The sequence below is a fragment of the Carcharhinus amblyrhynchos genome, chromosome 3, assembly GCF_965287045.1.
Source record: "Carcharhinus amblyrhynchos chromosome 3, sCarAmb.v2.hapA, whole genome shotgun sequence".
Lineage (NCBI taxonomy): Eukaryota > Metazoa > Chordata > Chondrichthyes > Carcharhiniformes > Carcharhinidae > Carcharhinus > Carcharhinus amblyrhynchos.
The window spans coordinates 116,879,043-116,904,702 of record NC_137326.1 but is presented as its reverse complement, the minus strand read 5'-3'; the positions used below and the strand labels follow the sequence as shown (position 1 = coordinate 116,904,702).

The window sequence follows — 25,660 nt, the reverse complement described above, 5'->3', positions numbered from 1 at the left end:
TAATCAAGGCATAATTGTTACTCACTTGCAGAGGGGAAACCAGCTTGCAGATAATCTCGAGTATTAAGAGCATGTGTAGTGTTCAATCGCCTTGACTGATTAATGGCACTTTTCTCCCTGGCGCTGTGAAAGAAATGGCCATGGCATTGTTTGCTCAACAAGTCATCTTGGTGCTTTCTGTAACTTTGTGGCAAAATACACTAGGTAAGTGCATGTCTCTTTCAGTTTTTTGTGATCTTTTAGTCTTGCTGATGTTGAAAGAATTGTTTAAATTGAAAGGAAACAGACTTCTTGAACATTTTATTAACTCAGATTGATTTTGAACTTCCAGTATGATGAAATCTGATTCATGTTGTAGCACAGGCAATGACTGATTTATATTTTGTTACTTGCACTTCATTTCCACAATAGTCTGGAAATTATTGTTTGCATTGCCATTGCAGAACTATATGACAGGTTTTTATTACATTCTTTCTTTAGCATTTTAGTGATGATAATAGATCTAAAATAAACAGGTTGAAATAGCAGAGAGAAACGTTTGGCAATGGTACTTTAAGCATTTGTGCAGCAAACTTACTCGCTGTGCTTTCCAAAACAAATATATTAGGCAAACATGCAATCCCTTTGTTGCAAACCCAAAGATTGGGCAGCACAGTGGTTAGCACTGCTGTTTCATAGCACCAATTCTTGGCTTCAGTAACTGTGCAAGTTTGCACATTCTCCCCATATCTGCGTGGGTTTCCTCCAGGTGCTCCGGTTTCCTCCCACAGTCCAAAAAACACATTGGTTATGTGCATTGGCCTTGCTGGATTCTCCCGTGTGCCCAAACAGGCGCTGCAGTGTAGCGACTAGGGGATTTTCACAGTAACTTTATTGCAGTATTAATCCAAGCCTACTTGTGACACGAATAAAACAAACTTTAAAAGATTTGGTGCCTTTTGGTTGTCTGTCACTTACTATTACCCACCAAAATGATGGATGATGGAGGGCTCACAGTAAGCTGTCAGCACGATTTGGGTAGGTAGCAATAGAATAGGAATGGCGAGAATCTGTGTCAACTGCTGAAGCTATACTGCATCCACAAGCCACAAAAGTACAGAGTAGTTGATAGGTAAGACCGGTACAGTTTTCAGTGTGAGTGAGAATGAGCATGACCTTGAGCTTTTAGGACTATATTTACAATGAAATAAGGTATCCAATTCAATTTAAATATACATTTGTGTTTGGCTGATGCAAAAAACATTTATACTGGCAATATTTCTGAAACATTGGCAAAGCAAAAATAGTTAGCAGCTTCTCTTGCTGCTTCTTTCTATAGTGTGGTTGGGTTACATTCCATTGTAATAACTTTCCCTAAACTTACTCCAGCTGTCATGAGGAACTGATAACCACAGCATGCAACTTAAATTTAAAAATTAATGGAATTATTGTTAAGATAAAGAGACTTATAAAATCCCCACAGTGTAGAGGAAGGTCATTCAACCCATCACATCTGTACTGACTCTCCCAAAGAGCATCTTACCTGGGCCTAGACTGTCCCCGTAATCCTGCACATTTACCATGGCCAATCCACCTAACCTGCAATCTTTGGAATGGGGGAGGAAACCAGAGCAAACTCACTCAGACACAGGGAGAACATGCAAACTACACACAGTCACCCAAGGCCAGAATTGAACCCAGGTCTCTGGCGCTATGAGGAGCAGTGCTAACCATTGTGCTACCACACAAACTTATATTTGTCTGCAGAAATACAGAATGTTACTACTTTTCTTTCATCCGGAGCTTTTGAAATTTAAGTTTTTTTCAGTTGGTCCTCATACAGTGACCATGGCAGTCAAGAAAAAGGATTCACATTGGAATCCAAATCAGTGACAAGAGGGAAGAACGCGCTTTGGGGTGTCAGCAACGAACCTGGGCACAAAATTTCACTTTTAAAGAGAAATGGAAATATGGCACCAATGAAATTGCACCTTTTGAAATATTTAGTTCCGAGGATTGGGATTCAATTGGAAATCAAAATCTGGCAATATCAGTGTTTTCTTTAAAAGACAAATTTCAACTCACGTTTTGTGACTTGTTCTATTTTAGAGGGAACACATCACATTCACTGAGTTGTATAGTCTGGTCACGGTACGTTCCACAACTTAGGATGCATTCATACTTTTACTATTAATGTAAGTGTTAAATGTTTCATTAACTAAGTGTATTCGCTTCTTTGTTGTACATTTGAATTGGTTGAACAAGTTTAAAAAGCACCTGATAAAACTTCTACACTGACTTCATTGCCTTCAATGCAAAATAACTGCACTTCAAAAGATATCCATTGGTTGTGAAGCACTTTGATATCATGTTGATGTGATAAGCTGCCAAAAAATTTCAAGTTCTATCTGTGCAATTTCAAATCTAAGTGATTTGAGATTGCCTCCCTGAGGGGGAACTGCCCGGTCAGAACCGTACTCCAGACTCACGACGCCACTTTATGTTCTACACCAATGTTAAAACTCCAGCATAAACAGACCTGTGGCTATTTACATAATTGAGGTTCAATTCAGCAAAGAAACATACCTGTCATGTTCTTTTTTTACCAATAAATGTGAAATAATATGTGCCATCCACAAAATGCCTGTGGGGAACTCAGAACCAAATCCATATCCTGTTATTCACTGTAATTGCTTATTACTATATTGTTCATTACAGTGTTAATTTCAAAACATCTATTTTGACCTTCTCTTGAAGATTGTTCCCTGCTTTTCTGAACAAGGCACATGTTGAGTGCTTTCTCGGTATTAACGAATGATGAAAAAAAGGGAACAACTTGAACTACTTTATTGCCAATTTGCTTGCAATGAAAGAAATCCACATAGTGTTTTTAAACATTTCACTGTGGGACGGTAAACCCCCTCACAGGTGGAGTTCCCCACAAATGATTGGACTCCGAGAATATTGCGGTCGCACGCTCGTGTTCCCACTCAAATGTGCAGGAATTGCTAAGCTGCATTTGCAGGAAATTAGTGTGTCTCTGCAACTTCCCTAGGGAACGTTAGGCGAATTTAAGCACTGCTGAAGAACAGAGCAAGCCACAGCGTTAACCAATGAGACTGAAGGATTGAAAAATAAACAGAGGGATGATAGTGAAGGAAGTGTAAGGTAGAGTGGGTGAATTTAACGTCAGGTCAAGCTAAGAAAGAGAAATAAAGAGATTGAAAGAACAATTGGATTATGAGAAAAAAGAGACAGAAAGGACTTTTTTTAACTTTAAATGAGATTTTTTAAAATCTGCAATAATGGATGAGGTGAAGGGCTCTTGCAGGCTGCAAAGAGACATTGATAGGATGCAGAGCTGGGCCGAAAAGTGGCAGATGGAGTTTAACCCTGATAAGCATGAGGTGGTTCATTTAGGTAGGACAAACTTGAATGCAGATTACAGGGTCAACAGCAGGGTTCTAAGGAACGTGGAGGAACAGAGAGATCTTGGGGCTCATATCCAAAAATCTCTGAAGGTTGCCACGCAAGTGAAGAAGGCTTATAGCATGTTAGTGTTTATTAACGGGGGGTTTGAGTTTAAGAGCTGTGGAGTTATGCTGCAACTAAAGCGGACGTTGGTGAGACTGCATTTGGGATATTGTGTTCAGTTCTGGTCACCTCATTATAAGAAGGGTGTGGAAGCATTGGAGAGAGTGCAGAGGAGATTTACCAGGTTGCTGCCTGGTTTGGAGGGCAGGTCTTATGAGGAAAGGTTGAGGGAGCTGGGGCTTTTCTCTTTGGAGTGGAGGAGGATGAAAAGTGACTTAATAGAGGTTTATAAGATGATGAGAGGGATTGATAGAGTGGACGTGCAGAAACTATTTCCTCGGGTGGATGTAGCTGTTACTAGGGGGCATAACTATAAGGTTCATGATGGGAGATATAGGAGGGATGTCGGAGGTAGATTCTTTACTCAGAGAATGGTTGGGGTGTGGAATAGACTGCCTGCTGCGATAGTGGAGTCGGACACTTTAGGAACTGTCAAGCGGTTATTGGATAGACACATGGAACACTCCAGAATTATAGGGAGGGGATAGCTTGATCTTGGGATTGGACATAGCTCTGCACAACACTGAGGGCCGAAGGGCCTGTACTGTGCTGTAATGTTCTATGTTTCTATGTTTCCATGAAATGAGACTTCACACCATAAATGCTCAGTATCAGAGAGTTTGATTGGCTGATACCTAATTACCTCGTAATGACAAACATAACAAACTTACTTTCTGGCACGATGTGGAGATGCTGGTGTTAGACTGGGGTAAACACAGTAAGAAGTCTCACAACACCAGGTTAAAGTCCAACTGGTTTATTTGGTAGCAAACGCCACTGGCTTTCAGGGAAAAGCCCGAAAAGCTAGTGGCATTTGCTACAAAATAAACCTGTTGGACTTTAACCTGGTGTTGTGAGACTTCTTACTACAATGTGGCAATGCCAGCATTGGACTAGGGTGGGCACAATAAGAATTCTCACAACACTAGATTAAAGCCTAACAGGTTTATTTGGAATCATGAGTTTTCAGAGCACTGCTCTTTCCTCAGGCGAGTGACGCTCCTTCATCACCTCTCATCTGATGAAAGAGCAGTGCTCCTAAAGTTCACGATTCCAAATAAACCTGTTGGACTTTAACCTGGTGTTGTGAGAATACTTAGTATTACTTTCTGTCATAAGTTAGTTCTTATCTACCACACAAATATAGCAACTTCATCACATTCAACGATGAGGCAGACAGCAAAATGTCACTTTTGCAAAACTATCAGCCGAATGTTGGAACTCGCATAGCAACCTTTTAGAACTGGGATTAACCGTGCACCTGCCTATTCCCTGAAGTCGCTGTAACATTGATAATTAAATGACAAGCGCCTTTAGCCTCCGTGTTGTGTTGACAGAGAAAGCTAGCCTGATAATACACACAGCTCAGTCTCCATTAGTGTAAGCCACAGAGAGTGAAATGTTTCCTCTGAGTTTAATAGCAGCGATTTATTTTTAAGTTTAGGTAATTTCTCTCTGTCGCTATAGGCCTAAGTCTCATTCACAATGAAATATACACATGTCTAGAATAAGTATACCGTATGTTTAATGAATAATATGTGAAATATGTAAACCTGTAAATTCTAATGTTAGCTCTGTTTGCCTCTAAATAAATTCTTCCTTTGCTGGAGCATTTGTAAATGAGTAAAAATGATTCACATCCCCCAACATTTAAACATGGCTAAGAAAAATGCTTGAAAGTTTCCAAGTTGATATAGCGAACACAGTTTGATGCCGACATTGCAGACCTTATCATATCTGTCCACCACTGAAGTCTGCCAGTCCTTTATTTCTTCATTCACAATCATACCGATCAGTTTAAAAAAAAGACCTTTTGGCCAAAGTATGGCTGTTACAGAGGTAGTGCATTATCCTGTGCAATGACTTGTGAAGATGTGAAGGACCTAGATCAGTATCAGTGTGGCTGGAATGTAAAAATCTATAACTAACAGAATTAAAAGGCATATAAAAATGCTGCCACATAAATTTAAGGCGTTCATCCATCTATGCATTCACACCATAGTATAAACATTGCTTCCTAAATATGGGTAGTCATGATGCAAATAAAAAACATCCAAATAAACCTGATGATGAATTGACATATGGGTGACACGGTGGCACAATGGTTAGCACTGCTGCCTCACAATGTCAGGGACCTGGGTTCAATTCCTAGCTTGGGTCACTGTCTGTGTGGAGCCTGCATGTTCTCCCTGTGGGTTTCCTCCCACAGTCAGAAAGATGTGCTGATTAAATAAATTGGCCATGCTAAATTCTCCTTCAGCATACCCAAACAGGTGCCAGAGTATGGTGACTAGGGAATTTTCACAGTAACTTTATTGCATTGTTAATGTAAGCCTATTTGTGATACTAATAAAATTATATAAATTATTATTATAGCTTCAAAAGCCACTCGGAAGGTTAATTAATTGAAAATGTATACTGGTTCAGTCCTTTACTGAGATTGAGTTTAAAGTTCATCATTGGGACTGTGTTAGGAGAATTACTCTGCACTTGACCCTTGATAGAAAGAAATCCCATAACACCAACTTAAAGTCCAACAAGTTTATTTGTAGCAAATGCCACAAGCTTTCCAAAGTTTTTTTTTATTCGGACTAAGGGAACTCCCAGCCACCTGACAAAGGGACAGCCTGTTCCAAAAGCCTGCGGCATTTGATACAAATAAAATCCTGTTGTGGGATTTCTTTCTGTTTTATCCCAGTCCAACGCCGGCATCTCCACATCTTGACCTTTGACACCCAGTAGAAAAAATGTTCCCCTCCCAGAACTGAAAATCTTCAAAATTTATCACAAAAACACCGTTAAATTATCTTATTATTGGGGTTATGTACAAAAGCAAATTTTAAATAAAACTGCAGCATCATTTAATGTTTTATAACTTCAAGATTTATAATTCTGTCTTCATTGTTAGCCATTAACCTTTAACATGCTATTTCTAGCACCCCAGAGATCAGTATTAAGACAAATATCGGGGAAAAGCAGGTTAGTATAAAGAATAGCAAACATCCGGCAGTCAACTTAATCAGCAATTCACTTCTGCATTTCTATTTTCAGTCGCTAACCACAGGAGGGAATCCTGTGTACATTTTAGGTAAATGGTGTATTTGTCTCTGGCACATGCTGGAGGATGGATCAAATTAATGTCATAGGTAAAGCTTGTGCTTTAGCAGAGATTTTATTTCCCCTATCTCTGATTCCCTCTGATTTTTTCTCCAACACTGATTCCAAAAACAGAACATCACAACACAAATAATCTAGTCAAGTGGTAACGATTAAGTAAATCATAGATCCAAGTGAATGGTTATTCTGAAGGCTAAAGTGACACAGTTGTGACTCTGTTATAAGTTGCGCATTGATGACTGTACCAAGAAAAGCCAGCATGGTGGTCCTTACTAACTAGGAAAGAGCTGGACTTCATGTCACTCACTGCTTCAGTATGTTTTCAAAGAGAACTTCTTCAAAGCAGTTTCAACTGTCTCTGGACTAAATATTAGCCAGTCTGAATATTTCTGGAATATGCATATTAAAAAGTACATGGCACACCCAGTACCAATTTACAACACAGATCTATTTTCAAAGCAAATGGAAATTGAAGTAGTCAAATTGTGGTCCAAATCAAAAAAAGAAGTTGGAAAGCAAGCGCACAGGAGTATATGTCCTTTAGGGGACATACGTACTATTCAAATAACTAATTTGATACAAATTGAGAAATATTGTACATATCAATTGAAAGAATGGAAAAATGGAATTATGAATAAGGATCCCTATCAGTTTTTATAAGCCTGATTTTAGAGAATTAACTCCTGTTCCTATTAAAGCAATATTTGGATCATCTTGGTACTGGTTTAGTCTCACTTCCACAAAGCCAGAGCAGTATGGAATGAGTCTTCTCAAACTGTACTCTGTATTGGACCATACTAACTGATCAGAGTTATCAATCATGAAAATGTGTTTGTTACCCCATCCCAACATGGGAATGAATGCCTCTGTTATTTTTTTTATTTTCAGGTGATTCCTTAACTCTGCTTCAGAATCCTATGACCATTGAGCAGAGACCTAGAGACAAAGCTATCATCTCCTGCAAACTTTCCAATGGAAATACCACTGAAGACATGAGACTGATATGGTACAGATACATAAATCAAAGCCAATCAAAGGTTGGAGAAATCAATCTGAAGACAAGTAACACCACAGCTATTGACCATGTTGTTTTAAAATGGGACCTTCACAACCAAACGGCTACAATGGAAATTAAAAACCTGACAAAAAACGACACTGGGGCATACGGGTGTCAACTACTGACATTAACTGACAATGTCATAAAGATAATGAAAGCCAATGCAACAAAAATCATTGTTAATGGTATGTCTCCAATCTTTTTCAGCACCTAAGTAAATACCTTAACGCATTTTCCTGGATTGAATTTTAATATTCATTCATATTTTTTATATATTTAGTATATTGGCAAAGGGAAGATTTAAAATCAGAGGTGTGATTCATTTAAATTCTTCAGAGCAAAGATGAACATATCAATATTCTTCATTGCAGCTCCGATGACAAACTCTATAGAAAAATCCCAATAGATTGGCTGCCTGCTTAATTCAATGTTAGTGGTTATTTACCTAGATTTCGCACATGAAAACACCATATATTTCACACATTGGGTTTGTTATTTATATTACAATTGTCTAAACTGATAAATTGTTTACGAATTCCAGTTCAAGTACTTAAAACTCATCAGTATTGTAGTTCTTAACATGATAAAGACAAAAGATAGATTTCAGATATCCTCCAGTAAATATTTTATTATCTGATTAGAATGTTCTCACTGCAAATGTTCACAGTGCATAGAGTTATAGATGTTTACAACATGGAAACAGGCCCTTCAGCCCAACTTGTCCGTGCCTGCCATGCATTCAAAACTGTTTATGTAAGCTGGTTGTAATTGATGGCACAGTGGCACAGAGGCCAAATGGTGGCACAGTGGTTAGCAGTTCTGCCCCACAGTGCTAGGGATCCAGATTCTGGCCTTGGGTGCAGATTCTCCCTATGTCTGCGTGGATTTCCTCCAAGTGCTCTAGTTTCCTCCCACAGGTTAGGTGCATTGGTTAGACGTGTGGGTTGGGGAATTGGTAGGGAAAATGCATGGAGTTACAGGGGGTAAAGTCTGTCAGCAGGTCAGTGCAGACACAATTGGCGAAATGGCCTCCTTTTTCACTGTAGGGATTATATGAGATTCTAACGGGAAGGGAAGCCAGCTGAACCTGACCATTCAGATATCCCAAAGTGCAAGTTAAAAGCTTGATGATTTGGAAGGAAAATAACATAACATTATTAGAATTTACTTGAGGCCCAGGCTCGAAGCTGTGATTCTATTCAGCAATTTTATAATGACCAAAAATAGTGGTCTTTCTTTCACCCTAATGCTGTCTGAACGGCAGCATTCACTGAGAGTGAACTTCTTAAAAAAACAGCTCATTCTCCCAAAAAGACAAAAAAAAAAGCTCATTCTGGAGCCTTTCCTCCTCATTGTCATCGCACAAGTACTCCAGACTTTTTATTCATGATTATTCTTTTCTGATTTCAGGAAAGATCTTAAAACCTGTTGATATGAAAGCAACCATCTCATGTTGTGAAACTGGACAAAGAAAACAACATACATTCATGTTAATTCACAACACTGTAGATAAATCAGATTTGGGATTGTAAAGGTTAACTGCTGCAGTTACATAGTGGTTAAGAAAGGTCAAGTTAAATCCTGCAGTTTTGATGTGTCTATTTCTTTCCTCTCCACCTTGTGTTTGAACTTTATTTTTCATTTCTTTCCTCCTTATTTCATGGCTGACTACAATACCCCATTTTACTCCCCAGTTTCACTCTTTTGGTGTATATGCACTGGAAAGCCAGTGCAGTCACGATGGTCTGAATGGCTTCCTCCTGTGCCACAACCACTTCAGAAATAGGGTCAGGTAATCTCAAAGAATATTAACCTATCAAAAGCTTTTTTACACTGCAGTTGATATGGTGTCGTCTGTTTTGATTTCAGATCAAAATCATTTCTGAGCTTAATACTGATGTGGAGATGCCAGTGTTGGGTTGAGGTGGTCACAGTAAAAAGTCTCACAACAGCAGGTTCATTTGGAATCATGAACTTTCAGAGTGGACTCCAGTCACCTGATGAAGGAGCAGTGCTCAGAAAGCTCATGATTCCAAATAAACCAGTTGGACTTTAACCTCATGTTGTGAGACTACTTACAGTTTAATATTAGCAGGCGCCTCTTTGTTAATATATATGATATAAAAGCAGAATACTGTGGATGCTGGAAATCTGAAATAAAACAGAAAATGCTCTAAAGATTCACTAGGTGTGGCAACTTCTGTGGAAAGAGGAATGGAGTTAACGCCTCAAATCCATATGACTAATCTTCAGAATCTCTTTGTTATTAGTTGAGGAAACTGATGTGAGCTTACCCCCATTTATGCTTGTTGGAGTATCTTTTAGAATTCTTGAGTAAAATATATATCAAATGTGATTGGAATAATGGAACAGAAATCCTAACTTCTATTGACATGGAAGGGTTACATTAACCTAATTGAAATATTTATATGCATCATAATGGTAGGTTTAATATCCCCAAAATAAAAATAAAAGAAGTTCATGTTCCAAGCTTTACTCATTTATGAAAATGAATGAGTCACTCTTAAAGGTGTAATTCATAAATGCCCTATTTTGAACCCACCATCAACATCAATCTTACTTTTTCTTAATCCATGCCACATGGTTTATCTATTGCTATGTAATAGAAACTATTAGAAATTGTTTATTTTCCAGAACCTAATGTTAGGATCACTGTTGTTAATTTATTGCCAGGAAGGGGGCTTTCTTGTTTGCTTTCTGGCGTCGATGTTAGATAGATCCAATTCCAATACGAAGTAAAGATAAATCAGTTAGATCAGAAATAGGTAGCAATTTAGTGAGATTCCAGAGGTGAGATATTACTTTATGAAAGAGGATATTAACATTTTCCGTACCTTGAGTTGAACTTTTAATTAATTTCAAAAAAGCACTCAGACGTTGAAATTCTTTCTCATCTTCCCACTGCAACACAAACAGTACTGGTGTCCACATTAGGGTCCAGGCCTTGAGAATGTAAACTTTGGTGAAGGAATAGTTGAGATTATAGGTGCACATTTTTTTGGATGGGATGGGTAGAGGAATCCAACTATTCCCTCCAGGGCCCAGGCAGCAATACTTTAAGCCTAGCCTCCATGAACAGGCATGTCTTAATTGACCCCCATGTGACTAAAGTAGGGTCAGTGGCAGAAGTCACCAACAGAGACTACCCACTTGGAACTTGCATAACTACAGATCACATCACAGAGATTCTTTTGCAGTCATGATGTTCATGGAATAGCTGACACAGGGAATCTTCATCAGGAACTGCTGATCAAAGACTGAACTGATCTCCCAGGATGGGAAGCGAAGGTAGTCTCCAAAAATTACCTGCTCCGGGACAAATTTATAAACACCTTTGGGAAAGTTTTCTGTGTTTGTTATTTGTATTTAAATCATAAGTGAAAAGCACCTGTTTACTACAAATACTGAGCAGATGCAATTTTACCAAACTACCAACAACTTATTTCTGAAGTTTCTAAATGATAAATGACAGTGAATTCAATCCAGGGGAATGTGAGTTGATGCATTAGTGGAGGGCAAACTGGGCAAGGAAATACCAGAAGTAATAAGTATTAGCATACTGAGAAGAGGAAAAAGGGGCCTTGGAATCCATGGTCATAGATCCCTGAAGGGAGGGCAGATCAATGAATAGGTAGTTAAGTTGGCAAATGGAGTACTAACCTTAATGGACCATGGAGTGCTAACCTTAATGGACCAAGGTATAAAGGAAAAGAGCAGCCACGTTATGCTAGAACTGCATGAAACACTAGTTAAACCACAGCAAGAGGACAGCAAGATTCAGTACAGCCCTCATTTACAGGAAGGATGTGATCACACAAGGGTAGAAAGGAGATTTACAAGGATGTTGTCAAGGATGGAGAACTTTACCTCAGAGGAAAGATGGGATTTTTTTTTGGAACAATTGAGGCTGTGGGCAGATTTATTTAAGGTATATAAAATTACAAGTTTGCCTAGTTAGAGTGGGTAAGAAAGACCTATTCGCTTTACCAGATTGGCGGGTAAGCAGTAGGCCTTTATTTAAAATAATCAGTGGAAATATTAGGGGGAATTTATGGAGAAACCTTGGTTGTTGGTGATCAGGAACTGACTGTCGAGGCAGAAAACCTCATCACTTTAAAAGAAATACTTGCGTATGCATTTGTATTACTGTAACCTACATGTTGAACTAAGAGCTGGGAAGTGGTATTGGGTGGACCACTGCTTTTTGGGCTGGCACTGACACAGTGGGCGAAATGGTTTCATTTTATACCATAAGTCTTCTGTGTTTCTATGTTCCTATGATAAACCTCATGCCATTATGAACCAATATCATACATGGTGGAAAGCATGCCTCCAAATTCAACTACCTGCACCTCCCCATTTAAGGATAATTTGAGTAATAGTTTCAAAATGCTTGATCAACTGGAAAATAGTGATTCCATGCACTGATACAAGTCAGACAAGTGATCATTTTGTCTGAGAGGCACAGGTGGGAAATCAACCTGGTTTACTAGGTCTATAATCTTATCAGTAAAAATAACCTAAGTAAGCCGCAGGAGCTACTGCAAAAGTGATTATTAGTAATTAGGTGATTTTATGAATGTGGAAACCCGGGCTATGAGTCATCAATAAGTCAACGTATTTTGTCTTTCGTAGTACAAACAATCTTCAGAATCAGGTGTATTATTCCATTCACATCATTTCAGAAATGTGGGCTTGCATCCAAAAATGGTCAATGAACCTCAAACTGCTTTGGGGAAAAAGCAGTTTCCATGACTTTTCAAGTCTTGCTGTATTACGTGGGGAAAACATAAAGGTATTACCCTGTGTATTTAATAAATTGTTTAACTGGGCACAATGTTCAAATGGAAACAAAAAACATGTGCATTATGTAACAATGTGTGTATTTAGTTCTTGTCACTGGGAAAGCTAATTGTTAAAAGGTAACTGCCTAAGACAACAAAAGCTGAGTAAAACATCTACCTGGGGTTAACAATGGAATCCTCTTTTATTTAGCTGTTAGATTTGAGAATGGTTTTAGAACATCAGTCTCTCAGTAGGGAAATTCAATCTTTCTGAGACATCAGATCTCACTTTTTGACTGTTAATGTGTTTTTTCTTTGATGATTATCTCTAAGCTGCAACAGGAAGCAGTGCAACATTGAAGGATCGCAGTAGCAAGGGCTCAAAGAGCACATATCTTTTGGTGTAACCTTCATCTAACTTAAAGTGCAGTGCAGTTTTACTTTTCAAAGCCTGCAGTCATTACATACAGGAAGACTGTAATGGTCATCAATTATTTCCAGAATAGGTTAAAGAGAGTGAAAATGGTTGACAGCCAGGCGATAAAATACATGATAACAAATGGGCAGTCTGTTTTATACACCACCCTATTTTCATTTCCATTAAGATTTTATGCCATCACTGAAGCTCTCTTTCAACCCCATGTATCTTTGAACTGTACCAATGTACATGCTGCAAAAAACAATCACATTATCAAAGTGATTTTCCTTTACCAAAGTGATTTTCAATCATGATACACTTTGCACCTTATGTTTAAAAGCTTATTACTTGTGACACTAATAAATAAACTTTAAAAAAAAATGTGTGGGTAAGGTTGATTGGCCATGCTAAATTGCCCCTTAATGTCAATGGGATTTGCAGGGTAAATACATGGAGTTGTGGGGATAGGGTCTGGGTGAGATTGTCGTCAGTGCAGGCTCAATGGGTCAATGGCGTTTTTCTGCACTGTAAGGAATCTTTTATTCTATGGTGATAATGATTTAAAGCATTTAATTATTAATTGCAAATTTCTGCTTCTGTCACACAGATTTAAATACATAGTTTGGAGCAGATTTTGGACCAACACAATAACAGTGAAGCTAACAACACTTACTGGAACTGGTACAGCAAATTAGATGAGGCTCAGATTGGCATTAAATGTGACTATCCAAAGGTTGTGTGTGAGATGTGACAGCTGAGGCTATGCAAAAACAGTATTTTGCAATTAATCCAAACATTGAAATTTGTTAAATAGTAAATATGAACTAAATTTGCGACACAAAATTGACTCTAGTAATTTCAAGCATAAGTATCGTTTTAACAACATAATGATTCCTGATTAGTACCAATCAACCTCACTGAAAGTGAACTATTAATAATACAGAGTCACATTTAATGTAGATCTGAGCCTTGCCTAATTTGCTACCCCATCTCCACAAAACAAACAATGAGTTCTAATACAAAAACTGAAAGATGCTGGAAAATCTTAGCAGATCTGATAGCATCTGTGGAGAGAGAATACAGCCAATACTTCGAGTCAGAGGTAAGTACCCGGTGTTGCGGGGATAGGGTGGGATATCAGATGCTGAGGTTTTCTAGCATTTTTCTATTTTTGTTTTAGATTCCAGCATCTGTAGTATTTTGCATTTATCTCAGTGAGTGTTATTAGCCTCAGTGTTATTATGAAGCTCCAAAATCTACTTCAAACTATGAGTCTGTGTGACAGAAGCAGGGATTTGCAATTCATAATGAAATCCTTTAAATCACTGTCTGAGATTCTCTGACCATGTGGATGGGATTCTCCAATCCTGCTGCAGTGAATGGAGATTTGGCTAAGTGCCAAATTCTCCGTTTGCGGTGGCAGGGCGTATGACATTGGAAAATTCAGCTAATATCCAGAAAAATATGTAGAAGATCTTGCTATATTTTCTGAAGGAGCAGACTGTTTAATAAGCTTCATTAATTTAACAATTATCCTTTTTAATTTTAGCCCCATCAGCAGCCCACTGCCTCAGCATTATGAACTGGCACATCGTTATATGACCAAAGTTGACAATTGTTGAAGTATTAAAGTCCGTCTAAGTGTTGGTTTCAGTGCACCTGTTAAATCATTTGCATTAATTTTTATTAGGCTATTTTGTGAACAGCCATACATACTTCATTAAAATTAACAGGTTAAGTTGTGCAGATAGGAGTTTATGCTGACAAATGCACAGAAGATAGTCAGTGGAGAGAATTAAACCTAGATTTGTCAACCACATCCTCAAGTAATTGTTTAAGAGACAAACTTCAGAGGCCTGTTTGACATCAAACTGTTCTTTAAACATTTAACTGTGAAGAAAAATAATCTCAGAGGCAAGTTGAAATCTGTAATTGTTTTCATGTTTAGAACACCCATTCTTATGATTATACAACTGTAAGATATAGGAGCAAAATTAGGCCATTTGGCCCATCAAGTGTGCTCTGCCATTCAATCATAGCTGACAGGTTTTTCAACACCATTCTCCGCCTTTTTCTCATAACCTTTGATTCCCCCTACCACCCAAGAACCTATGTATCTCTGTCTTAAATATATTCAATGAGCTGACCTCCACAGCCTTCTGTGGCAATGAATTCCATAGGTTCACCACCCTCTGGCTGAAGAAATTCCTCATCATCTCGGTTCTAAAAGGTCATCCCTTTACTCTGCAGTTGTGCCTTTGGATATTAGTCTTGGCCACTGATGGAAACACTATTTTAACCTTTTCCCACTTGGCCCCAACTTCTCCACCAGATACTTCCAATGCCTTCCACGACTTTTCAGCTAAGAAACCAGACTTCCGAACACATAAATTTCCATTTGTTTCATTCAAATGACTTGGAGTATCTTCTATCGCCAATTCTTTCCTTACAATTATCAATCAGATAAAGGCCACCATTAATGCTGCTGTAAAATTTGCAGTCTGGGCTTTACAAATATTGCATTATAATTAAGTTTGATTGCAATTTTCGTGTGCTGGCCAGCATTTATTGCCCATCCCTAGTTGCCCTTGGAGAGTCAACCATATTTTTGTGGCTCTGGAGTCACATGTAGACCAGACCAGGTAAGGACGGCAAATTTCCTTCCCCAAAAGACACTAGTGAACCAGATGGAGTTTTACAACAATGGATAATCGTTTCACGGTCATCAGTAGATTCTTAATTCCAGATATTTTTTAATTGAATTCAAATTCTACCATGGTGGGATTTGAACCCAGGTCCCCAGCATATTAGCTGAGTTTCTGGATTAATAACCCAGTCATAATACCACTACGCCATCACCTTCCAATGACAGGCAAAAGGTGCGTTTTGAAATGTTGTCACAGGTTAGTTCTGTAAAATGTCATTGTAACAGCTTGTGAGAATTGAGATTTCCTATTGTGTTCTAAATGAAATATTATCCATTTTTTTGAAGATTGGGAGATTCCAATCCCAGAGAACAGAAACAATACAGACAACAGGACTGAAGTCCCGAATAATGAAGCTAAAATTCAGATAATCGTTGCAGCAGTAATAGCTGCCTTCATCACCATTTGTCTGCTAATTTACATTTTATTCAGATACCGACCAAAGAAACAAGGTAATTAACCCAAGTTTTTTTTTGTTTAACTAATTCTAAAGTTCAAGTATAGAAACCACACAATCCTCTAACATATCCAGGTCGAATATTATACAACAACACAGTTCAAAACCTTATCAGTCTTTTATCACATGTATTTATCTATCATCTAGCACTTTCAGTGTCCATGGGCAGGATTTGCTAACCTCATTTGCCCCGCTACCCCTTTCAGCGAGAACAGAGAATTTGGCACTCAGCCAAAATTTCATTCACTGCAGCGGGACTGGAAAATCGCAGCCTCAGGCGAGGCCGGAGGTTTCCAACGCATATAGCATTAATGACAAAGTTGCACCAAACCACAGATTTCCTTTTCTTACCATTCTCAAGGAAGGCTTTTTTTTAACCAATTTCAGGCTTTCCTGTAGTCCTGACAGAGGTGAATAAACTCCTACGATTGTAAAATAAAATCAAGATCACGATGCAATTTACATCGATAGTATCAACTAGCATTGACATTTTAACATTGCTTTTAACATGCATTTTTTTAAAATGGACAAAATCTACTGTCACAACATCATTAAGATTAATAAAAACGGGACATACTGGAAAGAGTCAGCAGATCTGGTAGATCTGGAGAAACAGAGGGTGGGCTTTTACCAGCACGTCCGCCCAAGGTTCGTATGATCCCATCCAAGGCCATCAGAGAGTGCCATTCTCCGAGCCTCACCTGCTCCTGGAATCTGGGTGGGCATGCGGTAAAATTCCAGCCAGAGTTAACCTTTCCAGTCCATGTGACTCTTTATCTGCCCTAAGGAAGAAGAGGACTCAAAATGTTAACTCTGTTTCTCTACCACAGATGCTGCCAGACCTGCTGACCCTTTCCAGAATTTTTTGTTTTTATTTCAGATATAATAGCTTCTGTAATAGTGATCCTATCCTAATGCATCACTGTGGAAAATCAGTTGATTGAGAAATTTTAGCCAAGATTAAAAAAAACTATGAGAGGAATGAAAGACAAAGAGATTAATGCCTTCCATCTATTTGTGGAGATTGAATTGATCACCCCAACTGACCTCATTCAGGGATTCATATACAGTCTATACTGATAATATGTATATAAACCAGCTCATCAAAGAAACATAGAAACAAGAAGCAGGAATGGGCTAGTCCACCCATCGGGCCTGATTCACCATTCATTTCAATCATGGCTGATCATCAAATTCAATGTCCTGATTCCCCTTCCCCGCCTCCCCCCCCCCCCCCCCCCCAATATCTCTTGATCCCTTTAACCCCAAGAGCTATATCTAATTTCTTCTTGAAATCACACAATGTTTTGGCCTCAATTACATTCAGTGGTAGTGAATTTCACACATGCACTACTCTTTGGGTGAAGAAATTTCTCCTCACCTCAGTTCTAATAGGTTTACACCTTATCCTCAAACTATGACCCTTAGTTCTGGACTCCCTTACCAATGGGAACATTCTTTCTGAATCTACCCTGTATAACCCTGTTAGAGTTTTATATGTTTCTATGAGATCCCCTCTCACTCTTCTGAACTGCAGTGAATATAATCCTAACGGACTTAGTCTCTCCTCATATGACAGCCTGGTAAACCTGGTAAATGTGTGAATTACAATATTCCGAAAACCACCTAGAAAATTCATAGGAAAGTTCTTCATCATTTCTGAAATGAGGGTGGAACTTGCATTCATTTTACACAGGATATAGAATCCTATAGTGCAGAAGGAGGCCATTTGGCCCATTGAGTCTGCACCCACTACAATCCCACCCAGGCCCTATCCCCATGAGCTTACGTATTTACTCTAGTGACATTAGGTCAATTTAGTATGGCCAATCAACCTAATCTGCATATCTTTGGAGTGTGGGAGGAAATCGGAGCATCCATGCAGACAATCTGCAAGCTCCACACAGACAAGGACCCCAGGCTAGAATTGGACCCAGGTCCCTGGTGCTGTACCACTGTGCTATTGTGGGACTCAGAGCAATCAATGTTTGTTGGTGCTTTGGTTCTACTTCAGTCTGTTAATACCCTGACTTTAGTAAGGTTAAAAACCTCCACCATTCAATTAAATCAAGAAGGCTAAGCTCAGCATTACCCCATCATCTCTTTGTCCAGTTTTAATATTCCCCTGAAAGCTGAAGTAGATATGGTGTAGGGAAAAAAAAGATTGAGTTGAGCTCCCACTCATCAGCAGTGTGACAACTAACCGAACTGTGGTGAATGTGGTCACATAGGTGACCATTTATTGAACTTACAGAGATTGGATAGAGAAGTTGTGGTCTCATTTGTGAGAGGTGAATTCTCAAACAGCGTTACACTATACAAAGGTTTGCTCTGGAGCAGATGGTGCTTATCTTAGCCGATCTACTTGCGGATGTATCGTATCCAGCTTGTCAACTTGTATTTAACAAGTCTCTTTTTCTCTTCTAGGTACTGATGCCAGTCCTCCTGCAGCAGATGTCAATTTTCAGGTAATTGTATTTTAGGTTATCATCATATAATATCTGCATTTAAATAATTCACAGGTTTCATTTTTATTAGCTTTGATTCTGCTGTTGGCATGGTGAATTTTTTCAGTTGAAGTGATGGTATCCTGTGCAATAAGCCTTTAGTCAGGTTTACTTAGAGCGGCACGGTGATGCAATGGTTTGCACTGCTGCCTCACAACACCAAGGACCCGGGTTCAATTCAGATGACAGCCTGTGTGGAGTTTGCAGGTTCTCACCGTGTCTGCGTGGGTTTCCTCCGGTGCTCTGGTTTCCTCCCACACTCCAAAGATGTGCAGGTTAGCTGGATTGGCCATGTTAAATTGCCCCTTACTGTCAGGGAGAGTAGCAGGGTAAATACATGGGGTTATGGGAATAGCACATGGGCAGGATTGTTGTTGGTGCAGGCTCAATGGACAGAATGGCCTTGTTCTGTATTATAATGATTCTATGTATAGGTATTAAGGAGGTATTCTTCCAAACCAACATATCACATGATGCCCACCAACCACAATGAGTGAAGTGAGGAGTGGTGCTGACTCTTTATGTTGGCCATGAAGTGATTGAAGTCTATAGAAAGATATGGAGATGATAAGAAATCAAAATGTAAGATATAGCAATATATAAAATGTGGAGGTTGGTGCAAGTTAGCTCCTGGCCGGGGGTAGAAGAGGCTCAATATTACTAATTGCCATTTAGTGACGATATGGTTGAGATAGCCCTGTACCTACACAATCTGTAACAAGGTTCATGTGGCTCACAAGTTGTAACAGTGGCATCGTAGTAATGTCACTAGATTATTAATGTAGAAGCTCAAATCAATGATCTGAGGTAAAGGGTTCAAATCCTACCACAGCAATTGTTGGAATTGAAATTCAACAAAATCCGGAATTGAGAGCTGGTCTCAATAATAATGATCATGAAGCTATCAGCGATTGTCATCAAAACCAGTTTGGTTCACTGATGTCCTTTAGGGAAGGAAAGCTGTCATCCTTATCTGGATAGGCCTACAAGTGATTCCAGATCCACAGCAATGTAGTTGACTCTCAACTGCCATCTGACATGACCTAGCAACAGTAAAAAGTCTGACAACACCAGGTTTTAGTCCAACCGATTGATTTGATAGTAAACGCACAAGCTTTCGAGGTTTCCCTCTTCATCAGGTGAATGGAGAGTTCTGGCCTCAGACAGAGCATATAAAGCACAGACAGTGCTTTATATGTCCAATGCCGGCACATCCACATCATGACCTAGCAAGCCACTTTGTTCAAGGGCAACTAGGGATGGGTAACAAATGATGACATTGCCAGTGATGCCCACGTTGCATGAAAGAATAAATAAATTCTTCGTCGTCATTGGGTCAAAATCCTGGAATTCCCTCCTAACATCGTTGTGGGTCAACACACAGCACTCAGACTGCAGTGTTTCAAGAAGGCAGCTCACCACCATCTTCTCAAGAGCAACCAGGGATGAGCGATTAATGCTGGCCAGCCAGCCACACCCATGTCCCCCAAATGAATTTTTTTAAATTTGGAAGAAGAGAGAAGGGAGTATGCAGCCAATTAATTACTTATGAAGGCATCCAAGTCCCACTAACCACAAATAACTAGCAGATCTGCTTTTAAGTACATAGAACCCTACAGTGCAGAAACAGGCCCTTCAGCCCACCAAGTCTACACTGACCACAATCCCACCCAGGCCCTACCCCCATACGTTCACCCACTAATCCCTCTAACCTACATATCTCAGGACACTAAAGGGCAACTTTAGCATGGCCAATCAATCTAACCTGCACATCTTTGGACTGTGGGAGGAAACCAGAGCACCTGGAGGAAGCCCACACAGACAACATGCAAACTCCACACAGACACTGACCCGAGCCGGGAATCGAACCCAGGTCCCTGAAGCTGTGAAGCAGCAGTTCTAACGACTGTGCTACCGTGCCACCCTAGTGATAGATAAACATTCAGCAGGATGCTGAAAGAACACCCCAGCTCTTGTTGGGTATTGTTTTGCAATCTTCTGTATCGACCTGAGAAGAGGAGCTCCTCAAAACCAAACCATCCCCATTAAAATGTGTTTCTCCTGCAATGCAAGCTAATAACCAATGGGCAGAGTATACATGGTACAAACTCCACTCAGTTCCCATCAAAATTGCGGCTGGCTTTCAGTGTATATTATAGAATTTGATTTGCAAATTAAAAGGGATATGGCCTGATGCTAGCTGCCAGAATACTGGTGTAAATTGGGCAGTAAGTTATTGACATGAGATGCTCAAACTAGGATCTAACCTCACGCATGTTCCTTTTCATCAGCAAATTAGGCGTGTGTGAGATGCTACGCAGATAAGTGGTTCAGGATTGTACAGATATCCAGATGCACAATACAGATATTTCCATTAGTACAAGAGACTAGGATCCGAGGGGACAACCTCAGAGTAAAGGACGACCCTTTAGAACTGAAATGAGGAATTTCTTCAGCCAGAGAGCGGTGAATCTTTGGAATCCATTGCCACAAAAGGCTGTGGAGGCCAAGTCCTTGACTGTATTTAAGACAGAGATAGATATGTTCTTGATTGGTAAAGGGATCAATGATTATGGCGGAAAAGTGAGAGAATGGGGTTGAGAAACTCCCCTCATAAAAACAATGTCCAAATTATAAGCCATAATTGAATGGTGCAGCAGATACGATGGTCTAATTCTGCTCCTATAACTTATGGTTTTATTTAAGACCAGTGTATAGATGTAAAATTCTTCCAACATTAAAAGCCATGGTTCAGTGATAGCACTCTCACCTCTGAATCAGAGGGATGTGGTTTCACACTGCTTTCCAGAGAGCCTTGGCCATAAAATTGAGATTGATACCCTTGTGCTGGGAGAGTGCTGGCCTGTAGGAGGTCTTTCAGATAAAATGTTAACTCAAGGCCTTGTCAGCCCTTCCAGGCAGGCTTAAGAGATCCATTGACACTGTTTCATTGAACAGCAGGGGAGTTGGCCCCAGTATCCTGACCAATAGGCATCCTTCAATCAACATCACAAATAGATTAGTTGGTCACTACCGTTTTGCTGCGTTTGGGATTGCTTTATATAAATTTACTGCTGCATTTCCGGCACTTCTTTCTATTCCCTCATAAAAGCTATTCCATCCCTGGTCACCAGTGGGATTTTCCAGTGCCGCTGAGAAGGAATGGGGTTTTGGCTGGAACACCAAATTTTCTATTCCCGCTTGTGACATGTTCCACCATAGGCAAGACCGGAGAATCCCACCCAATAACACCATGGCCAGAATTTTCCAGCTGTTCACGTCAGTAGGATCTTCTGGTCACACTAATGTCACACTCCAAACCATGGCACATGGTGCAATCAATGGGAAATCCTATTGACAGCTGTGGTGCCAAAAGATCCTTCCTTTGGCAAATGGCACACCGCCTCCTGCCGCGAGAGGCACTTCTGCTCTTTTTCTGATTGGCTTCCCCTGAAAACTTCCAACCAATAGCATTCCTGATGTCTCTAGTTCAGGACAAATCATGGTGTGATTTCAAGAAGAAATTAAATATATATACCTCTTGGGGCTAAAGAGATCAAAGGATATTGAGGGGGGGTGGGTAGGCAGGATCAGGATATTGAATTTGATGATCAGCCTTGATCATAATAAATGGCAGAGAAGGCTCAAAGGGCCAAGTGGCCTACTCCTGCTTCTAGTTTCTATATTTCTCATTTCTACTTTATGTCTGGAACTCACCTCTTATAGTGCAATCATGCTGACCCTCGGGTTTAATTTCATCAGGCAAGCTCCCCAGTTATGCACTAGCTAATTTCTACTTACACAAACATAAAATCTAGGCAAGTAAAAAAATGCCCAGGATTGCAACAGACTACCTTAGTGTTTAGTGACTTTAACCTGCATTCATACTCTTATTATGCTTCAATTGTTGCCTTATGTAATTGACGTTAAGTGATCTCTCGGGGCTTAACATTACTGCATTCTGGACTCAGGCTGCATGTCAATTTGGGTTGATGCAAAGCTATGTTCACTTTAGGATTCTATATCTGGTAAATCTCTACAACACACAAATCAAAATATAAATCTTACTCAAGCACATTTTCTTTGAATTCATTTCAGAAAGCAGAGGATCCCATTTCCACTGTGTGCTCCATGGACTACGCTGTACTGAATGTCCCTGGAAAAATTGATCGACAGCATCTAGCATCTTCAATCACCTCTGATGATTCATATTATGCTACAATAGTATTTGCACCTCAACAGCAAGCTACCGGTGTGCTGAAAACAACCATTGGTAACTAAGCGACGATACGCTTGGTACAGTGGCACCTGACTACTTACCTTTGTCCTGGGAACTTTCAAACATCACAGTGAATTCTCACTGACCTTTCTTATCACTTCTTCTACCAAAACATAAGGCACAATTTAACCACTGTGAATGAAATTTTGAATCACTTTCCTAAACTGAGGAAGTAAAATCTGAACCAAATTAATCTTTCTTCAGTGACAAGAATTGATTAATTCTGGAAAGAGATGAGAGAATTTAGGAAGCTCAGCGTTAGATTCCTCAGTAAAAGTTTCAGGTTGATATCTTTGCAAGAAGCTCTTTCGTAGGTGGCTGGAAAGAACAAAGATCAGTACAGCACAGGAACAGACCCTTCAGCCCACCAGGCCAGAACCAATCACATTGTCCTGTCTAGACTAACCACCTGTATCTCTCTATACCCAATAGACACATGTTCATGTGTCTATCCAGATATCTCTTAAATGTCGCTGATGTATCTGCCTCAACTACCTCACTAGGCAGTGCACTCCAGGCTCCCACCAACCTTTGTATAAATAAACTTCCCCTGCACATCTCTACTGAACCTTTCCGCCCTTATCTTGAACTTGTACCCCCTTGTAATTGTCATTTTTGCCCTGGAGAAAAACTTCCAACTGTTCACCTTACCTAACCCTTCATAATTTTATAAACTTCTATCAGGTTGCTCCTCAGCCTCTGTCTTTCCAGGGACAACAATCCCCATTTATTCAATCTCTTTTCATTGCTAAATCCTCCATACCAGACAACATCCTGGTAAACCTTTTCTGTACTCCCTCCAAAGCCTCCATGTCCTTTTGGTAGCGTGGTGACCAGAATTAGACACAGTATTCCAAATGTGGCCTAATCAACATTTTATGTAACTGTAACATAATTTGTCAACTTCTATACTCAATGCCTTGGCCAATGAAGGTAAACATGCCATATGCTTTCTTCACCACCTTTTCCACTTTTGCTGCCACTTTTAAAGATCTGTCGACCTGCACGCCCAGATCTCTTTTGTGTCCGTGCTCCTGATAGTTTTGCCATTTACTTTATAGCTCCTACCTGAATTAGATCTATCAAAGTGCATCACTTCACATTTGTCTGAATTAAATTCCATCTGCCATTTCTCTGTCCAATTTTCCAGCCCATCAATATCCTGCTGTATCCTCTGACAGTCTTCATCACTATCTGCAACTCAAGCAATCTTAGTATCATCCATGGGCAACTATTCAGGCTGGTTGTTTTAATCAGAAAATTATAGAATCCCTACAGTGCAGAAGGAGGTCCGACAGCAATCCCACCCAGGTCCTATCCAGTAACCTTACGCAGTCCTCCTGACACCAAGGAGCAATTTAGTGTGGCCAATCAACCAAAGCCACACATCCTTGGACTATGGGAGGAAACCAGAGAAAACAAAACATGTAATCTCCACACAGACAGTGACCCAAGCCGGGAATTGAACCTGGATCCCTGGCACTGTGAGGCAGCAGTGCTAACTACTGTGTCACCATGCTGCCCTCTGGTTTACTACTGTTTAGCGTTCCCATTTTTGGCTCTAACTGGACTCTAAAATTTGCTTTTGTTGGGTGCGATCTCACGGAGTTAGTTCTGGATTTCAATTCCATGAATTAAACCCTCAACCTTTACACTACATAGATTTGTAGTATCAATAAAAGTCCATGATTAACAATATCAAAATTTCACTGGATTCCTCGTTTTACCTGAACTCATTTTAAATGAAAACATTTAGTTCATGCCTCACCGCTGCTGCCAGTGGGAGTAGAGAATTTGGCACGCAACCAAATCTCCGTTCACTGCAGTAGGGCTGGACAATCCCAGCTGCGAGTGAGGTTGGAGAATCCAGCCCAGTGAGTCTGCATCGGACAGGAATGGATACCAGCTATTTCACAAGGATATGTTTTTTCAAATTCATTCATGGGACATAGGCGTCACTGGCTGGCCAGCATTAACTGCCTATCCCGAGTTGCCAAAGGGCAGTTGAGTGTCAACCACGTTGCTGTGGCTCTGGAGTCACATGTAGGCCAGACCAGGCATGGATGGCAGATTTCCTTCCATAAAAGGTAGTAGTGATAATAATGTTCTAAAATTAGCTCCAAAATGTAAGCTTCTGTTGCAATCTCTGCATTTTAGAGGAAGATAATACCATAGCTACAAGTGTTCAGTTGGAGTATCAAAATGCAACATTATCAGTCTGTTAAGGAGTGTATCAGTGACTTAAGACTTTGGCCAGAATGTTGCCACCATTCATGACAGCAGGATTTTCCCATTCCATTGCAGTGAAAGGAGATTTGGCTGAGTGCCAAATTCTCCAATCTCACTAAGTGGGAGGGTGGCATGGATGGCCATAGCAAACATGAGGCACAATATGAATCAAATTATCTGATATTTCCTACAGTAGGATTATCTGTCCAAAAGATATTGATGTTGGAGTTACCACATAAGACTTACTGAAAGATGCCTTCATGATCAGTTAGTTATGAATCTGATCTGGTACAAATTAAAATTGGTTTGCAAGTGTTTGAAATGTTTGTTGTTCATGTTCTGAGATCTTTACTTTTTGGAGTCCAGATTTATGGAAAATATCAATTTAAAATCTGGTGCTTTGTCGTCTTACTTGTAGAACATTGCAACGTTTATGAGTCATTCGATCTGAATGGCTTTTCGCAACTAACCAAACCTGAGTTTAATCAGATTGTGAAAATTGTACCGAATGTT

General features: G+C 39.8%; 1 protein-coding gene across 1 annotated transcript; it reads left to right on the top strand.

Moving 5' to 3' along the window:
* Positions 1-25,660, top strand: LOC145341501 (uncharacterized). Its single transcript, XM_080186478.1, has 5 exons — positions 1-204; positions 7,579-7,932; positions 15,963-16,127; positions 18,560-18,600; positions 22,738-25,660. Exons 1-5 carry the CDS (start codon positions 135-137, stop codon positions 22,918-22,920), a joined length of 813 nt encoding a protein of 270 aa, XP_080042604.1. The 5' UTR covers positions 1-134; the 3' UTR covers positions 22,921-25,660.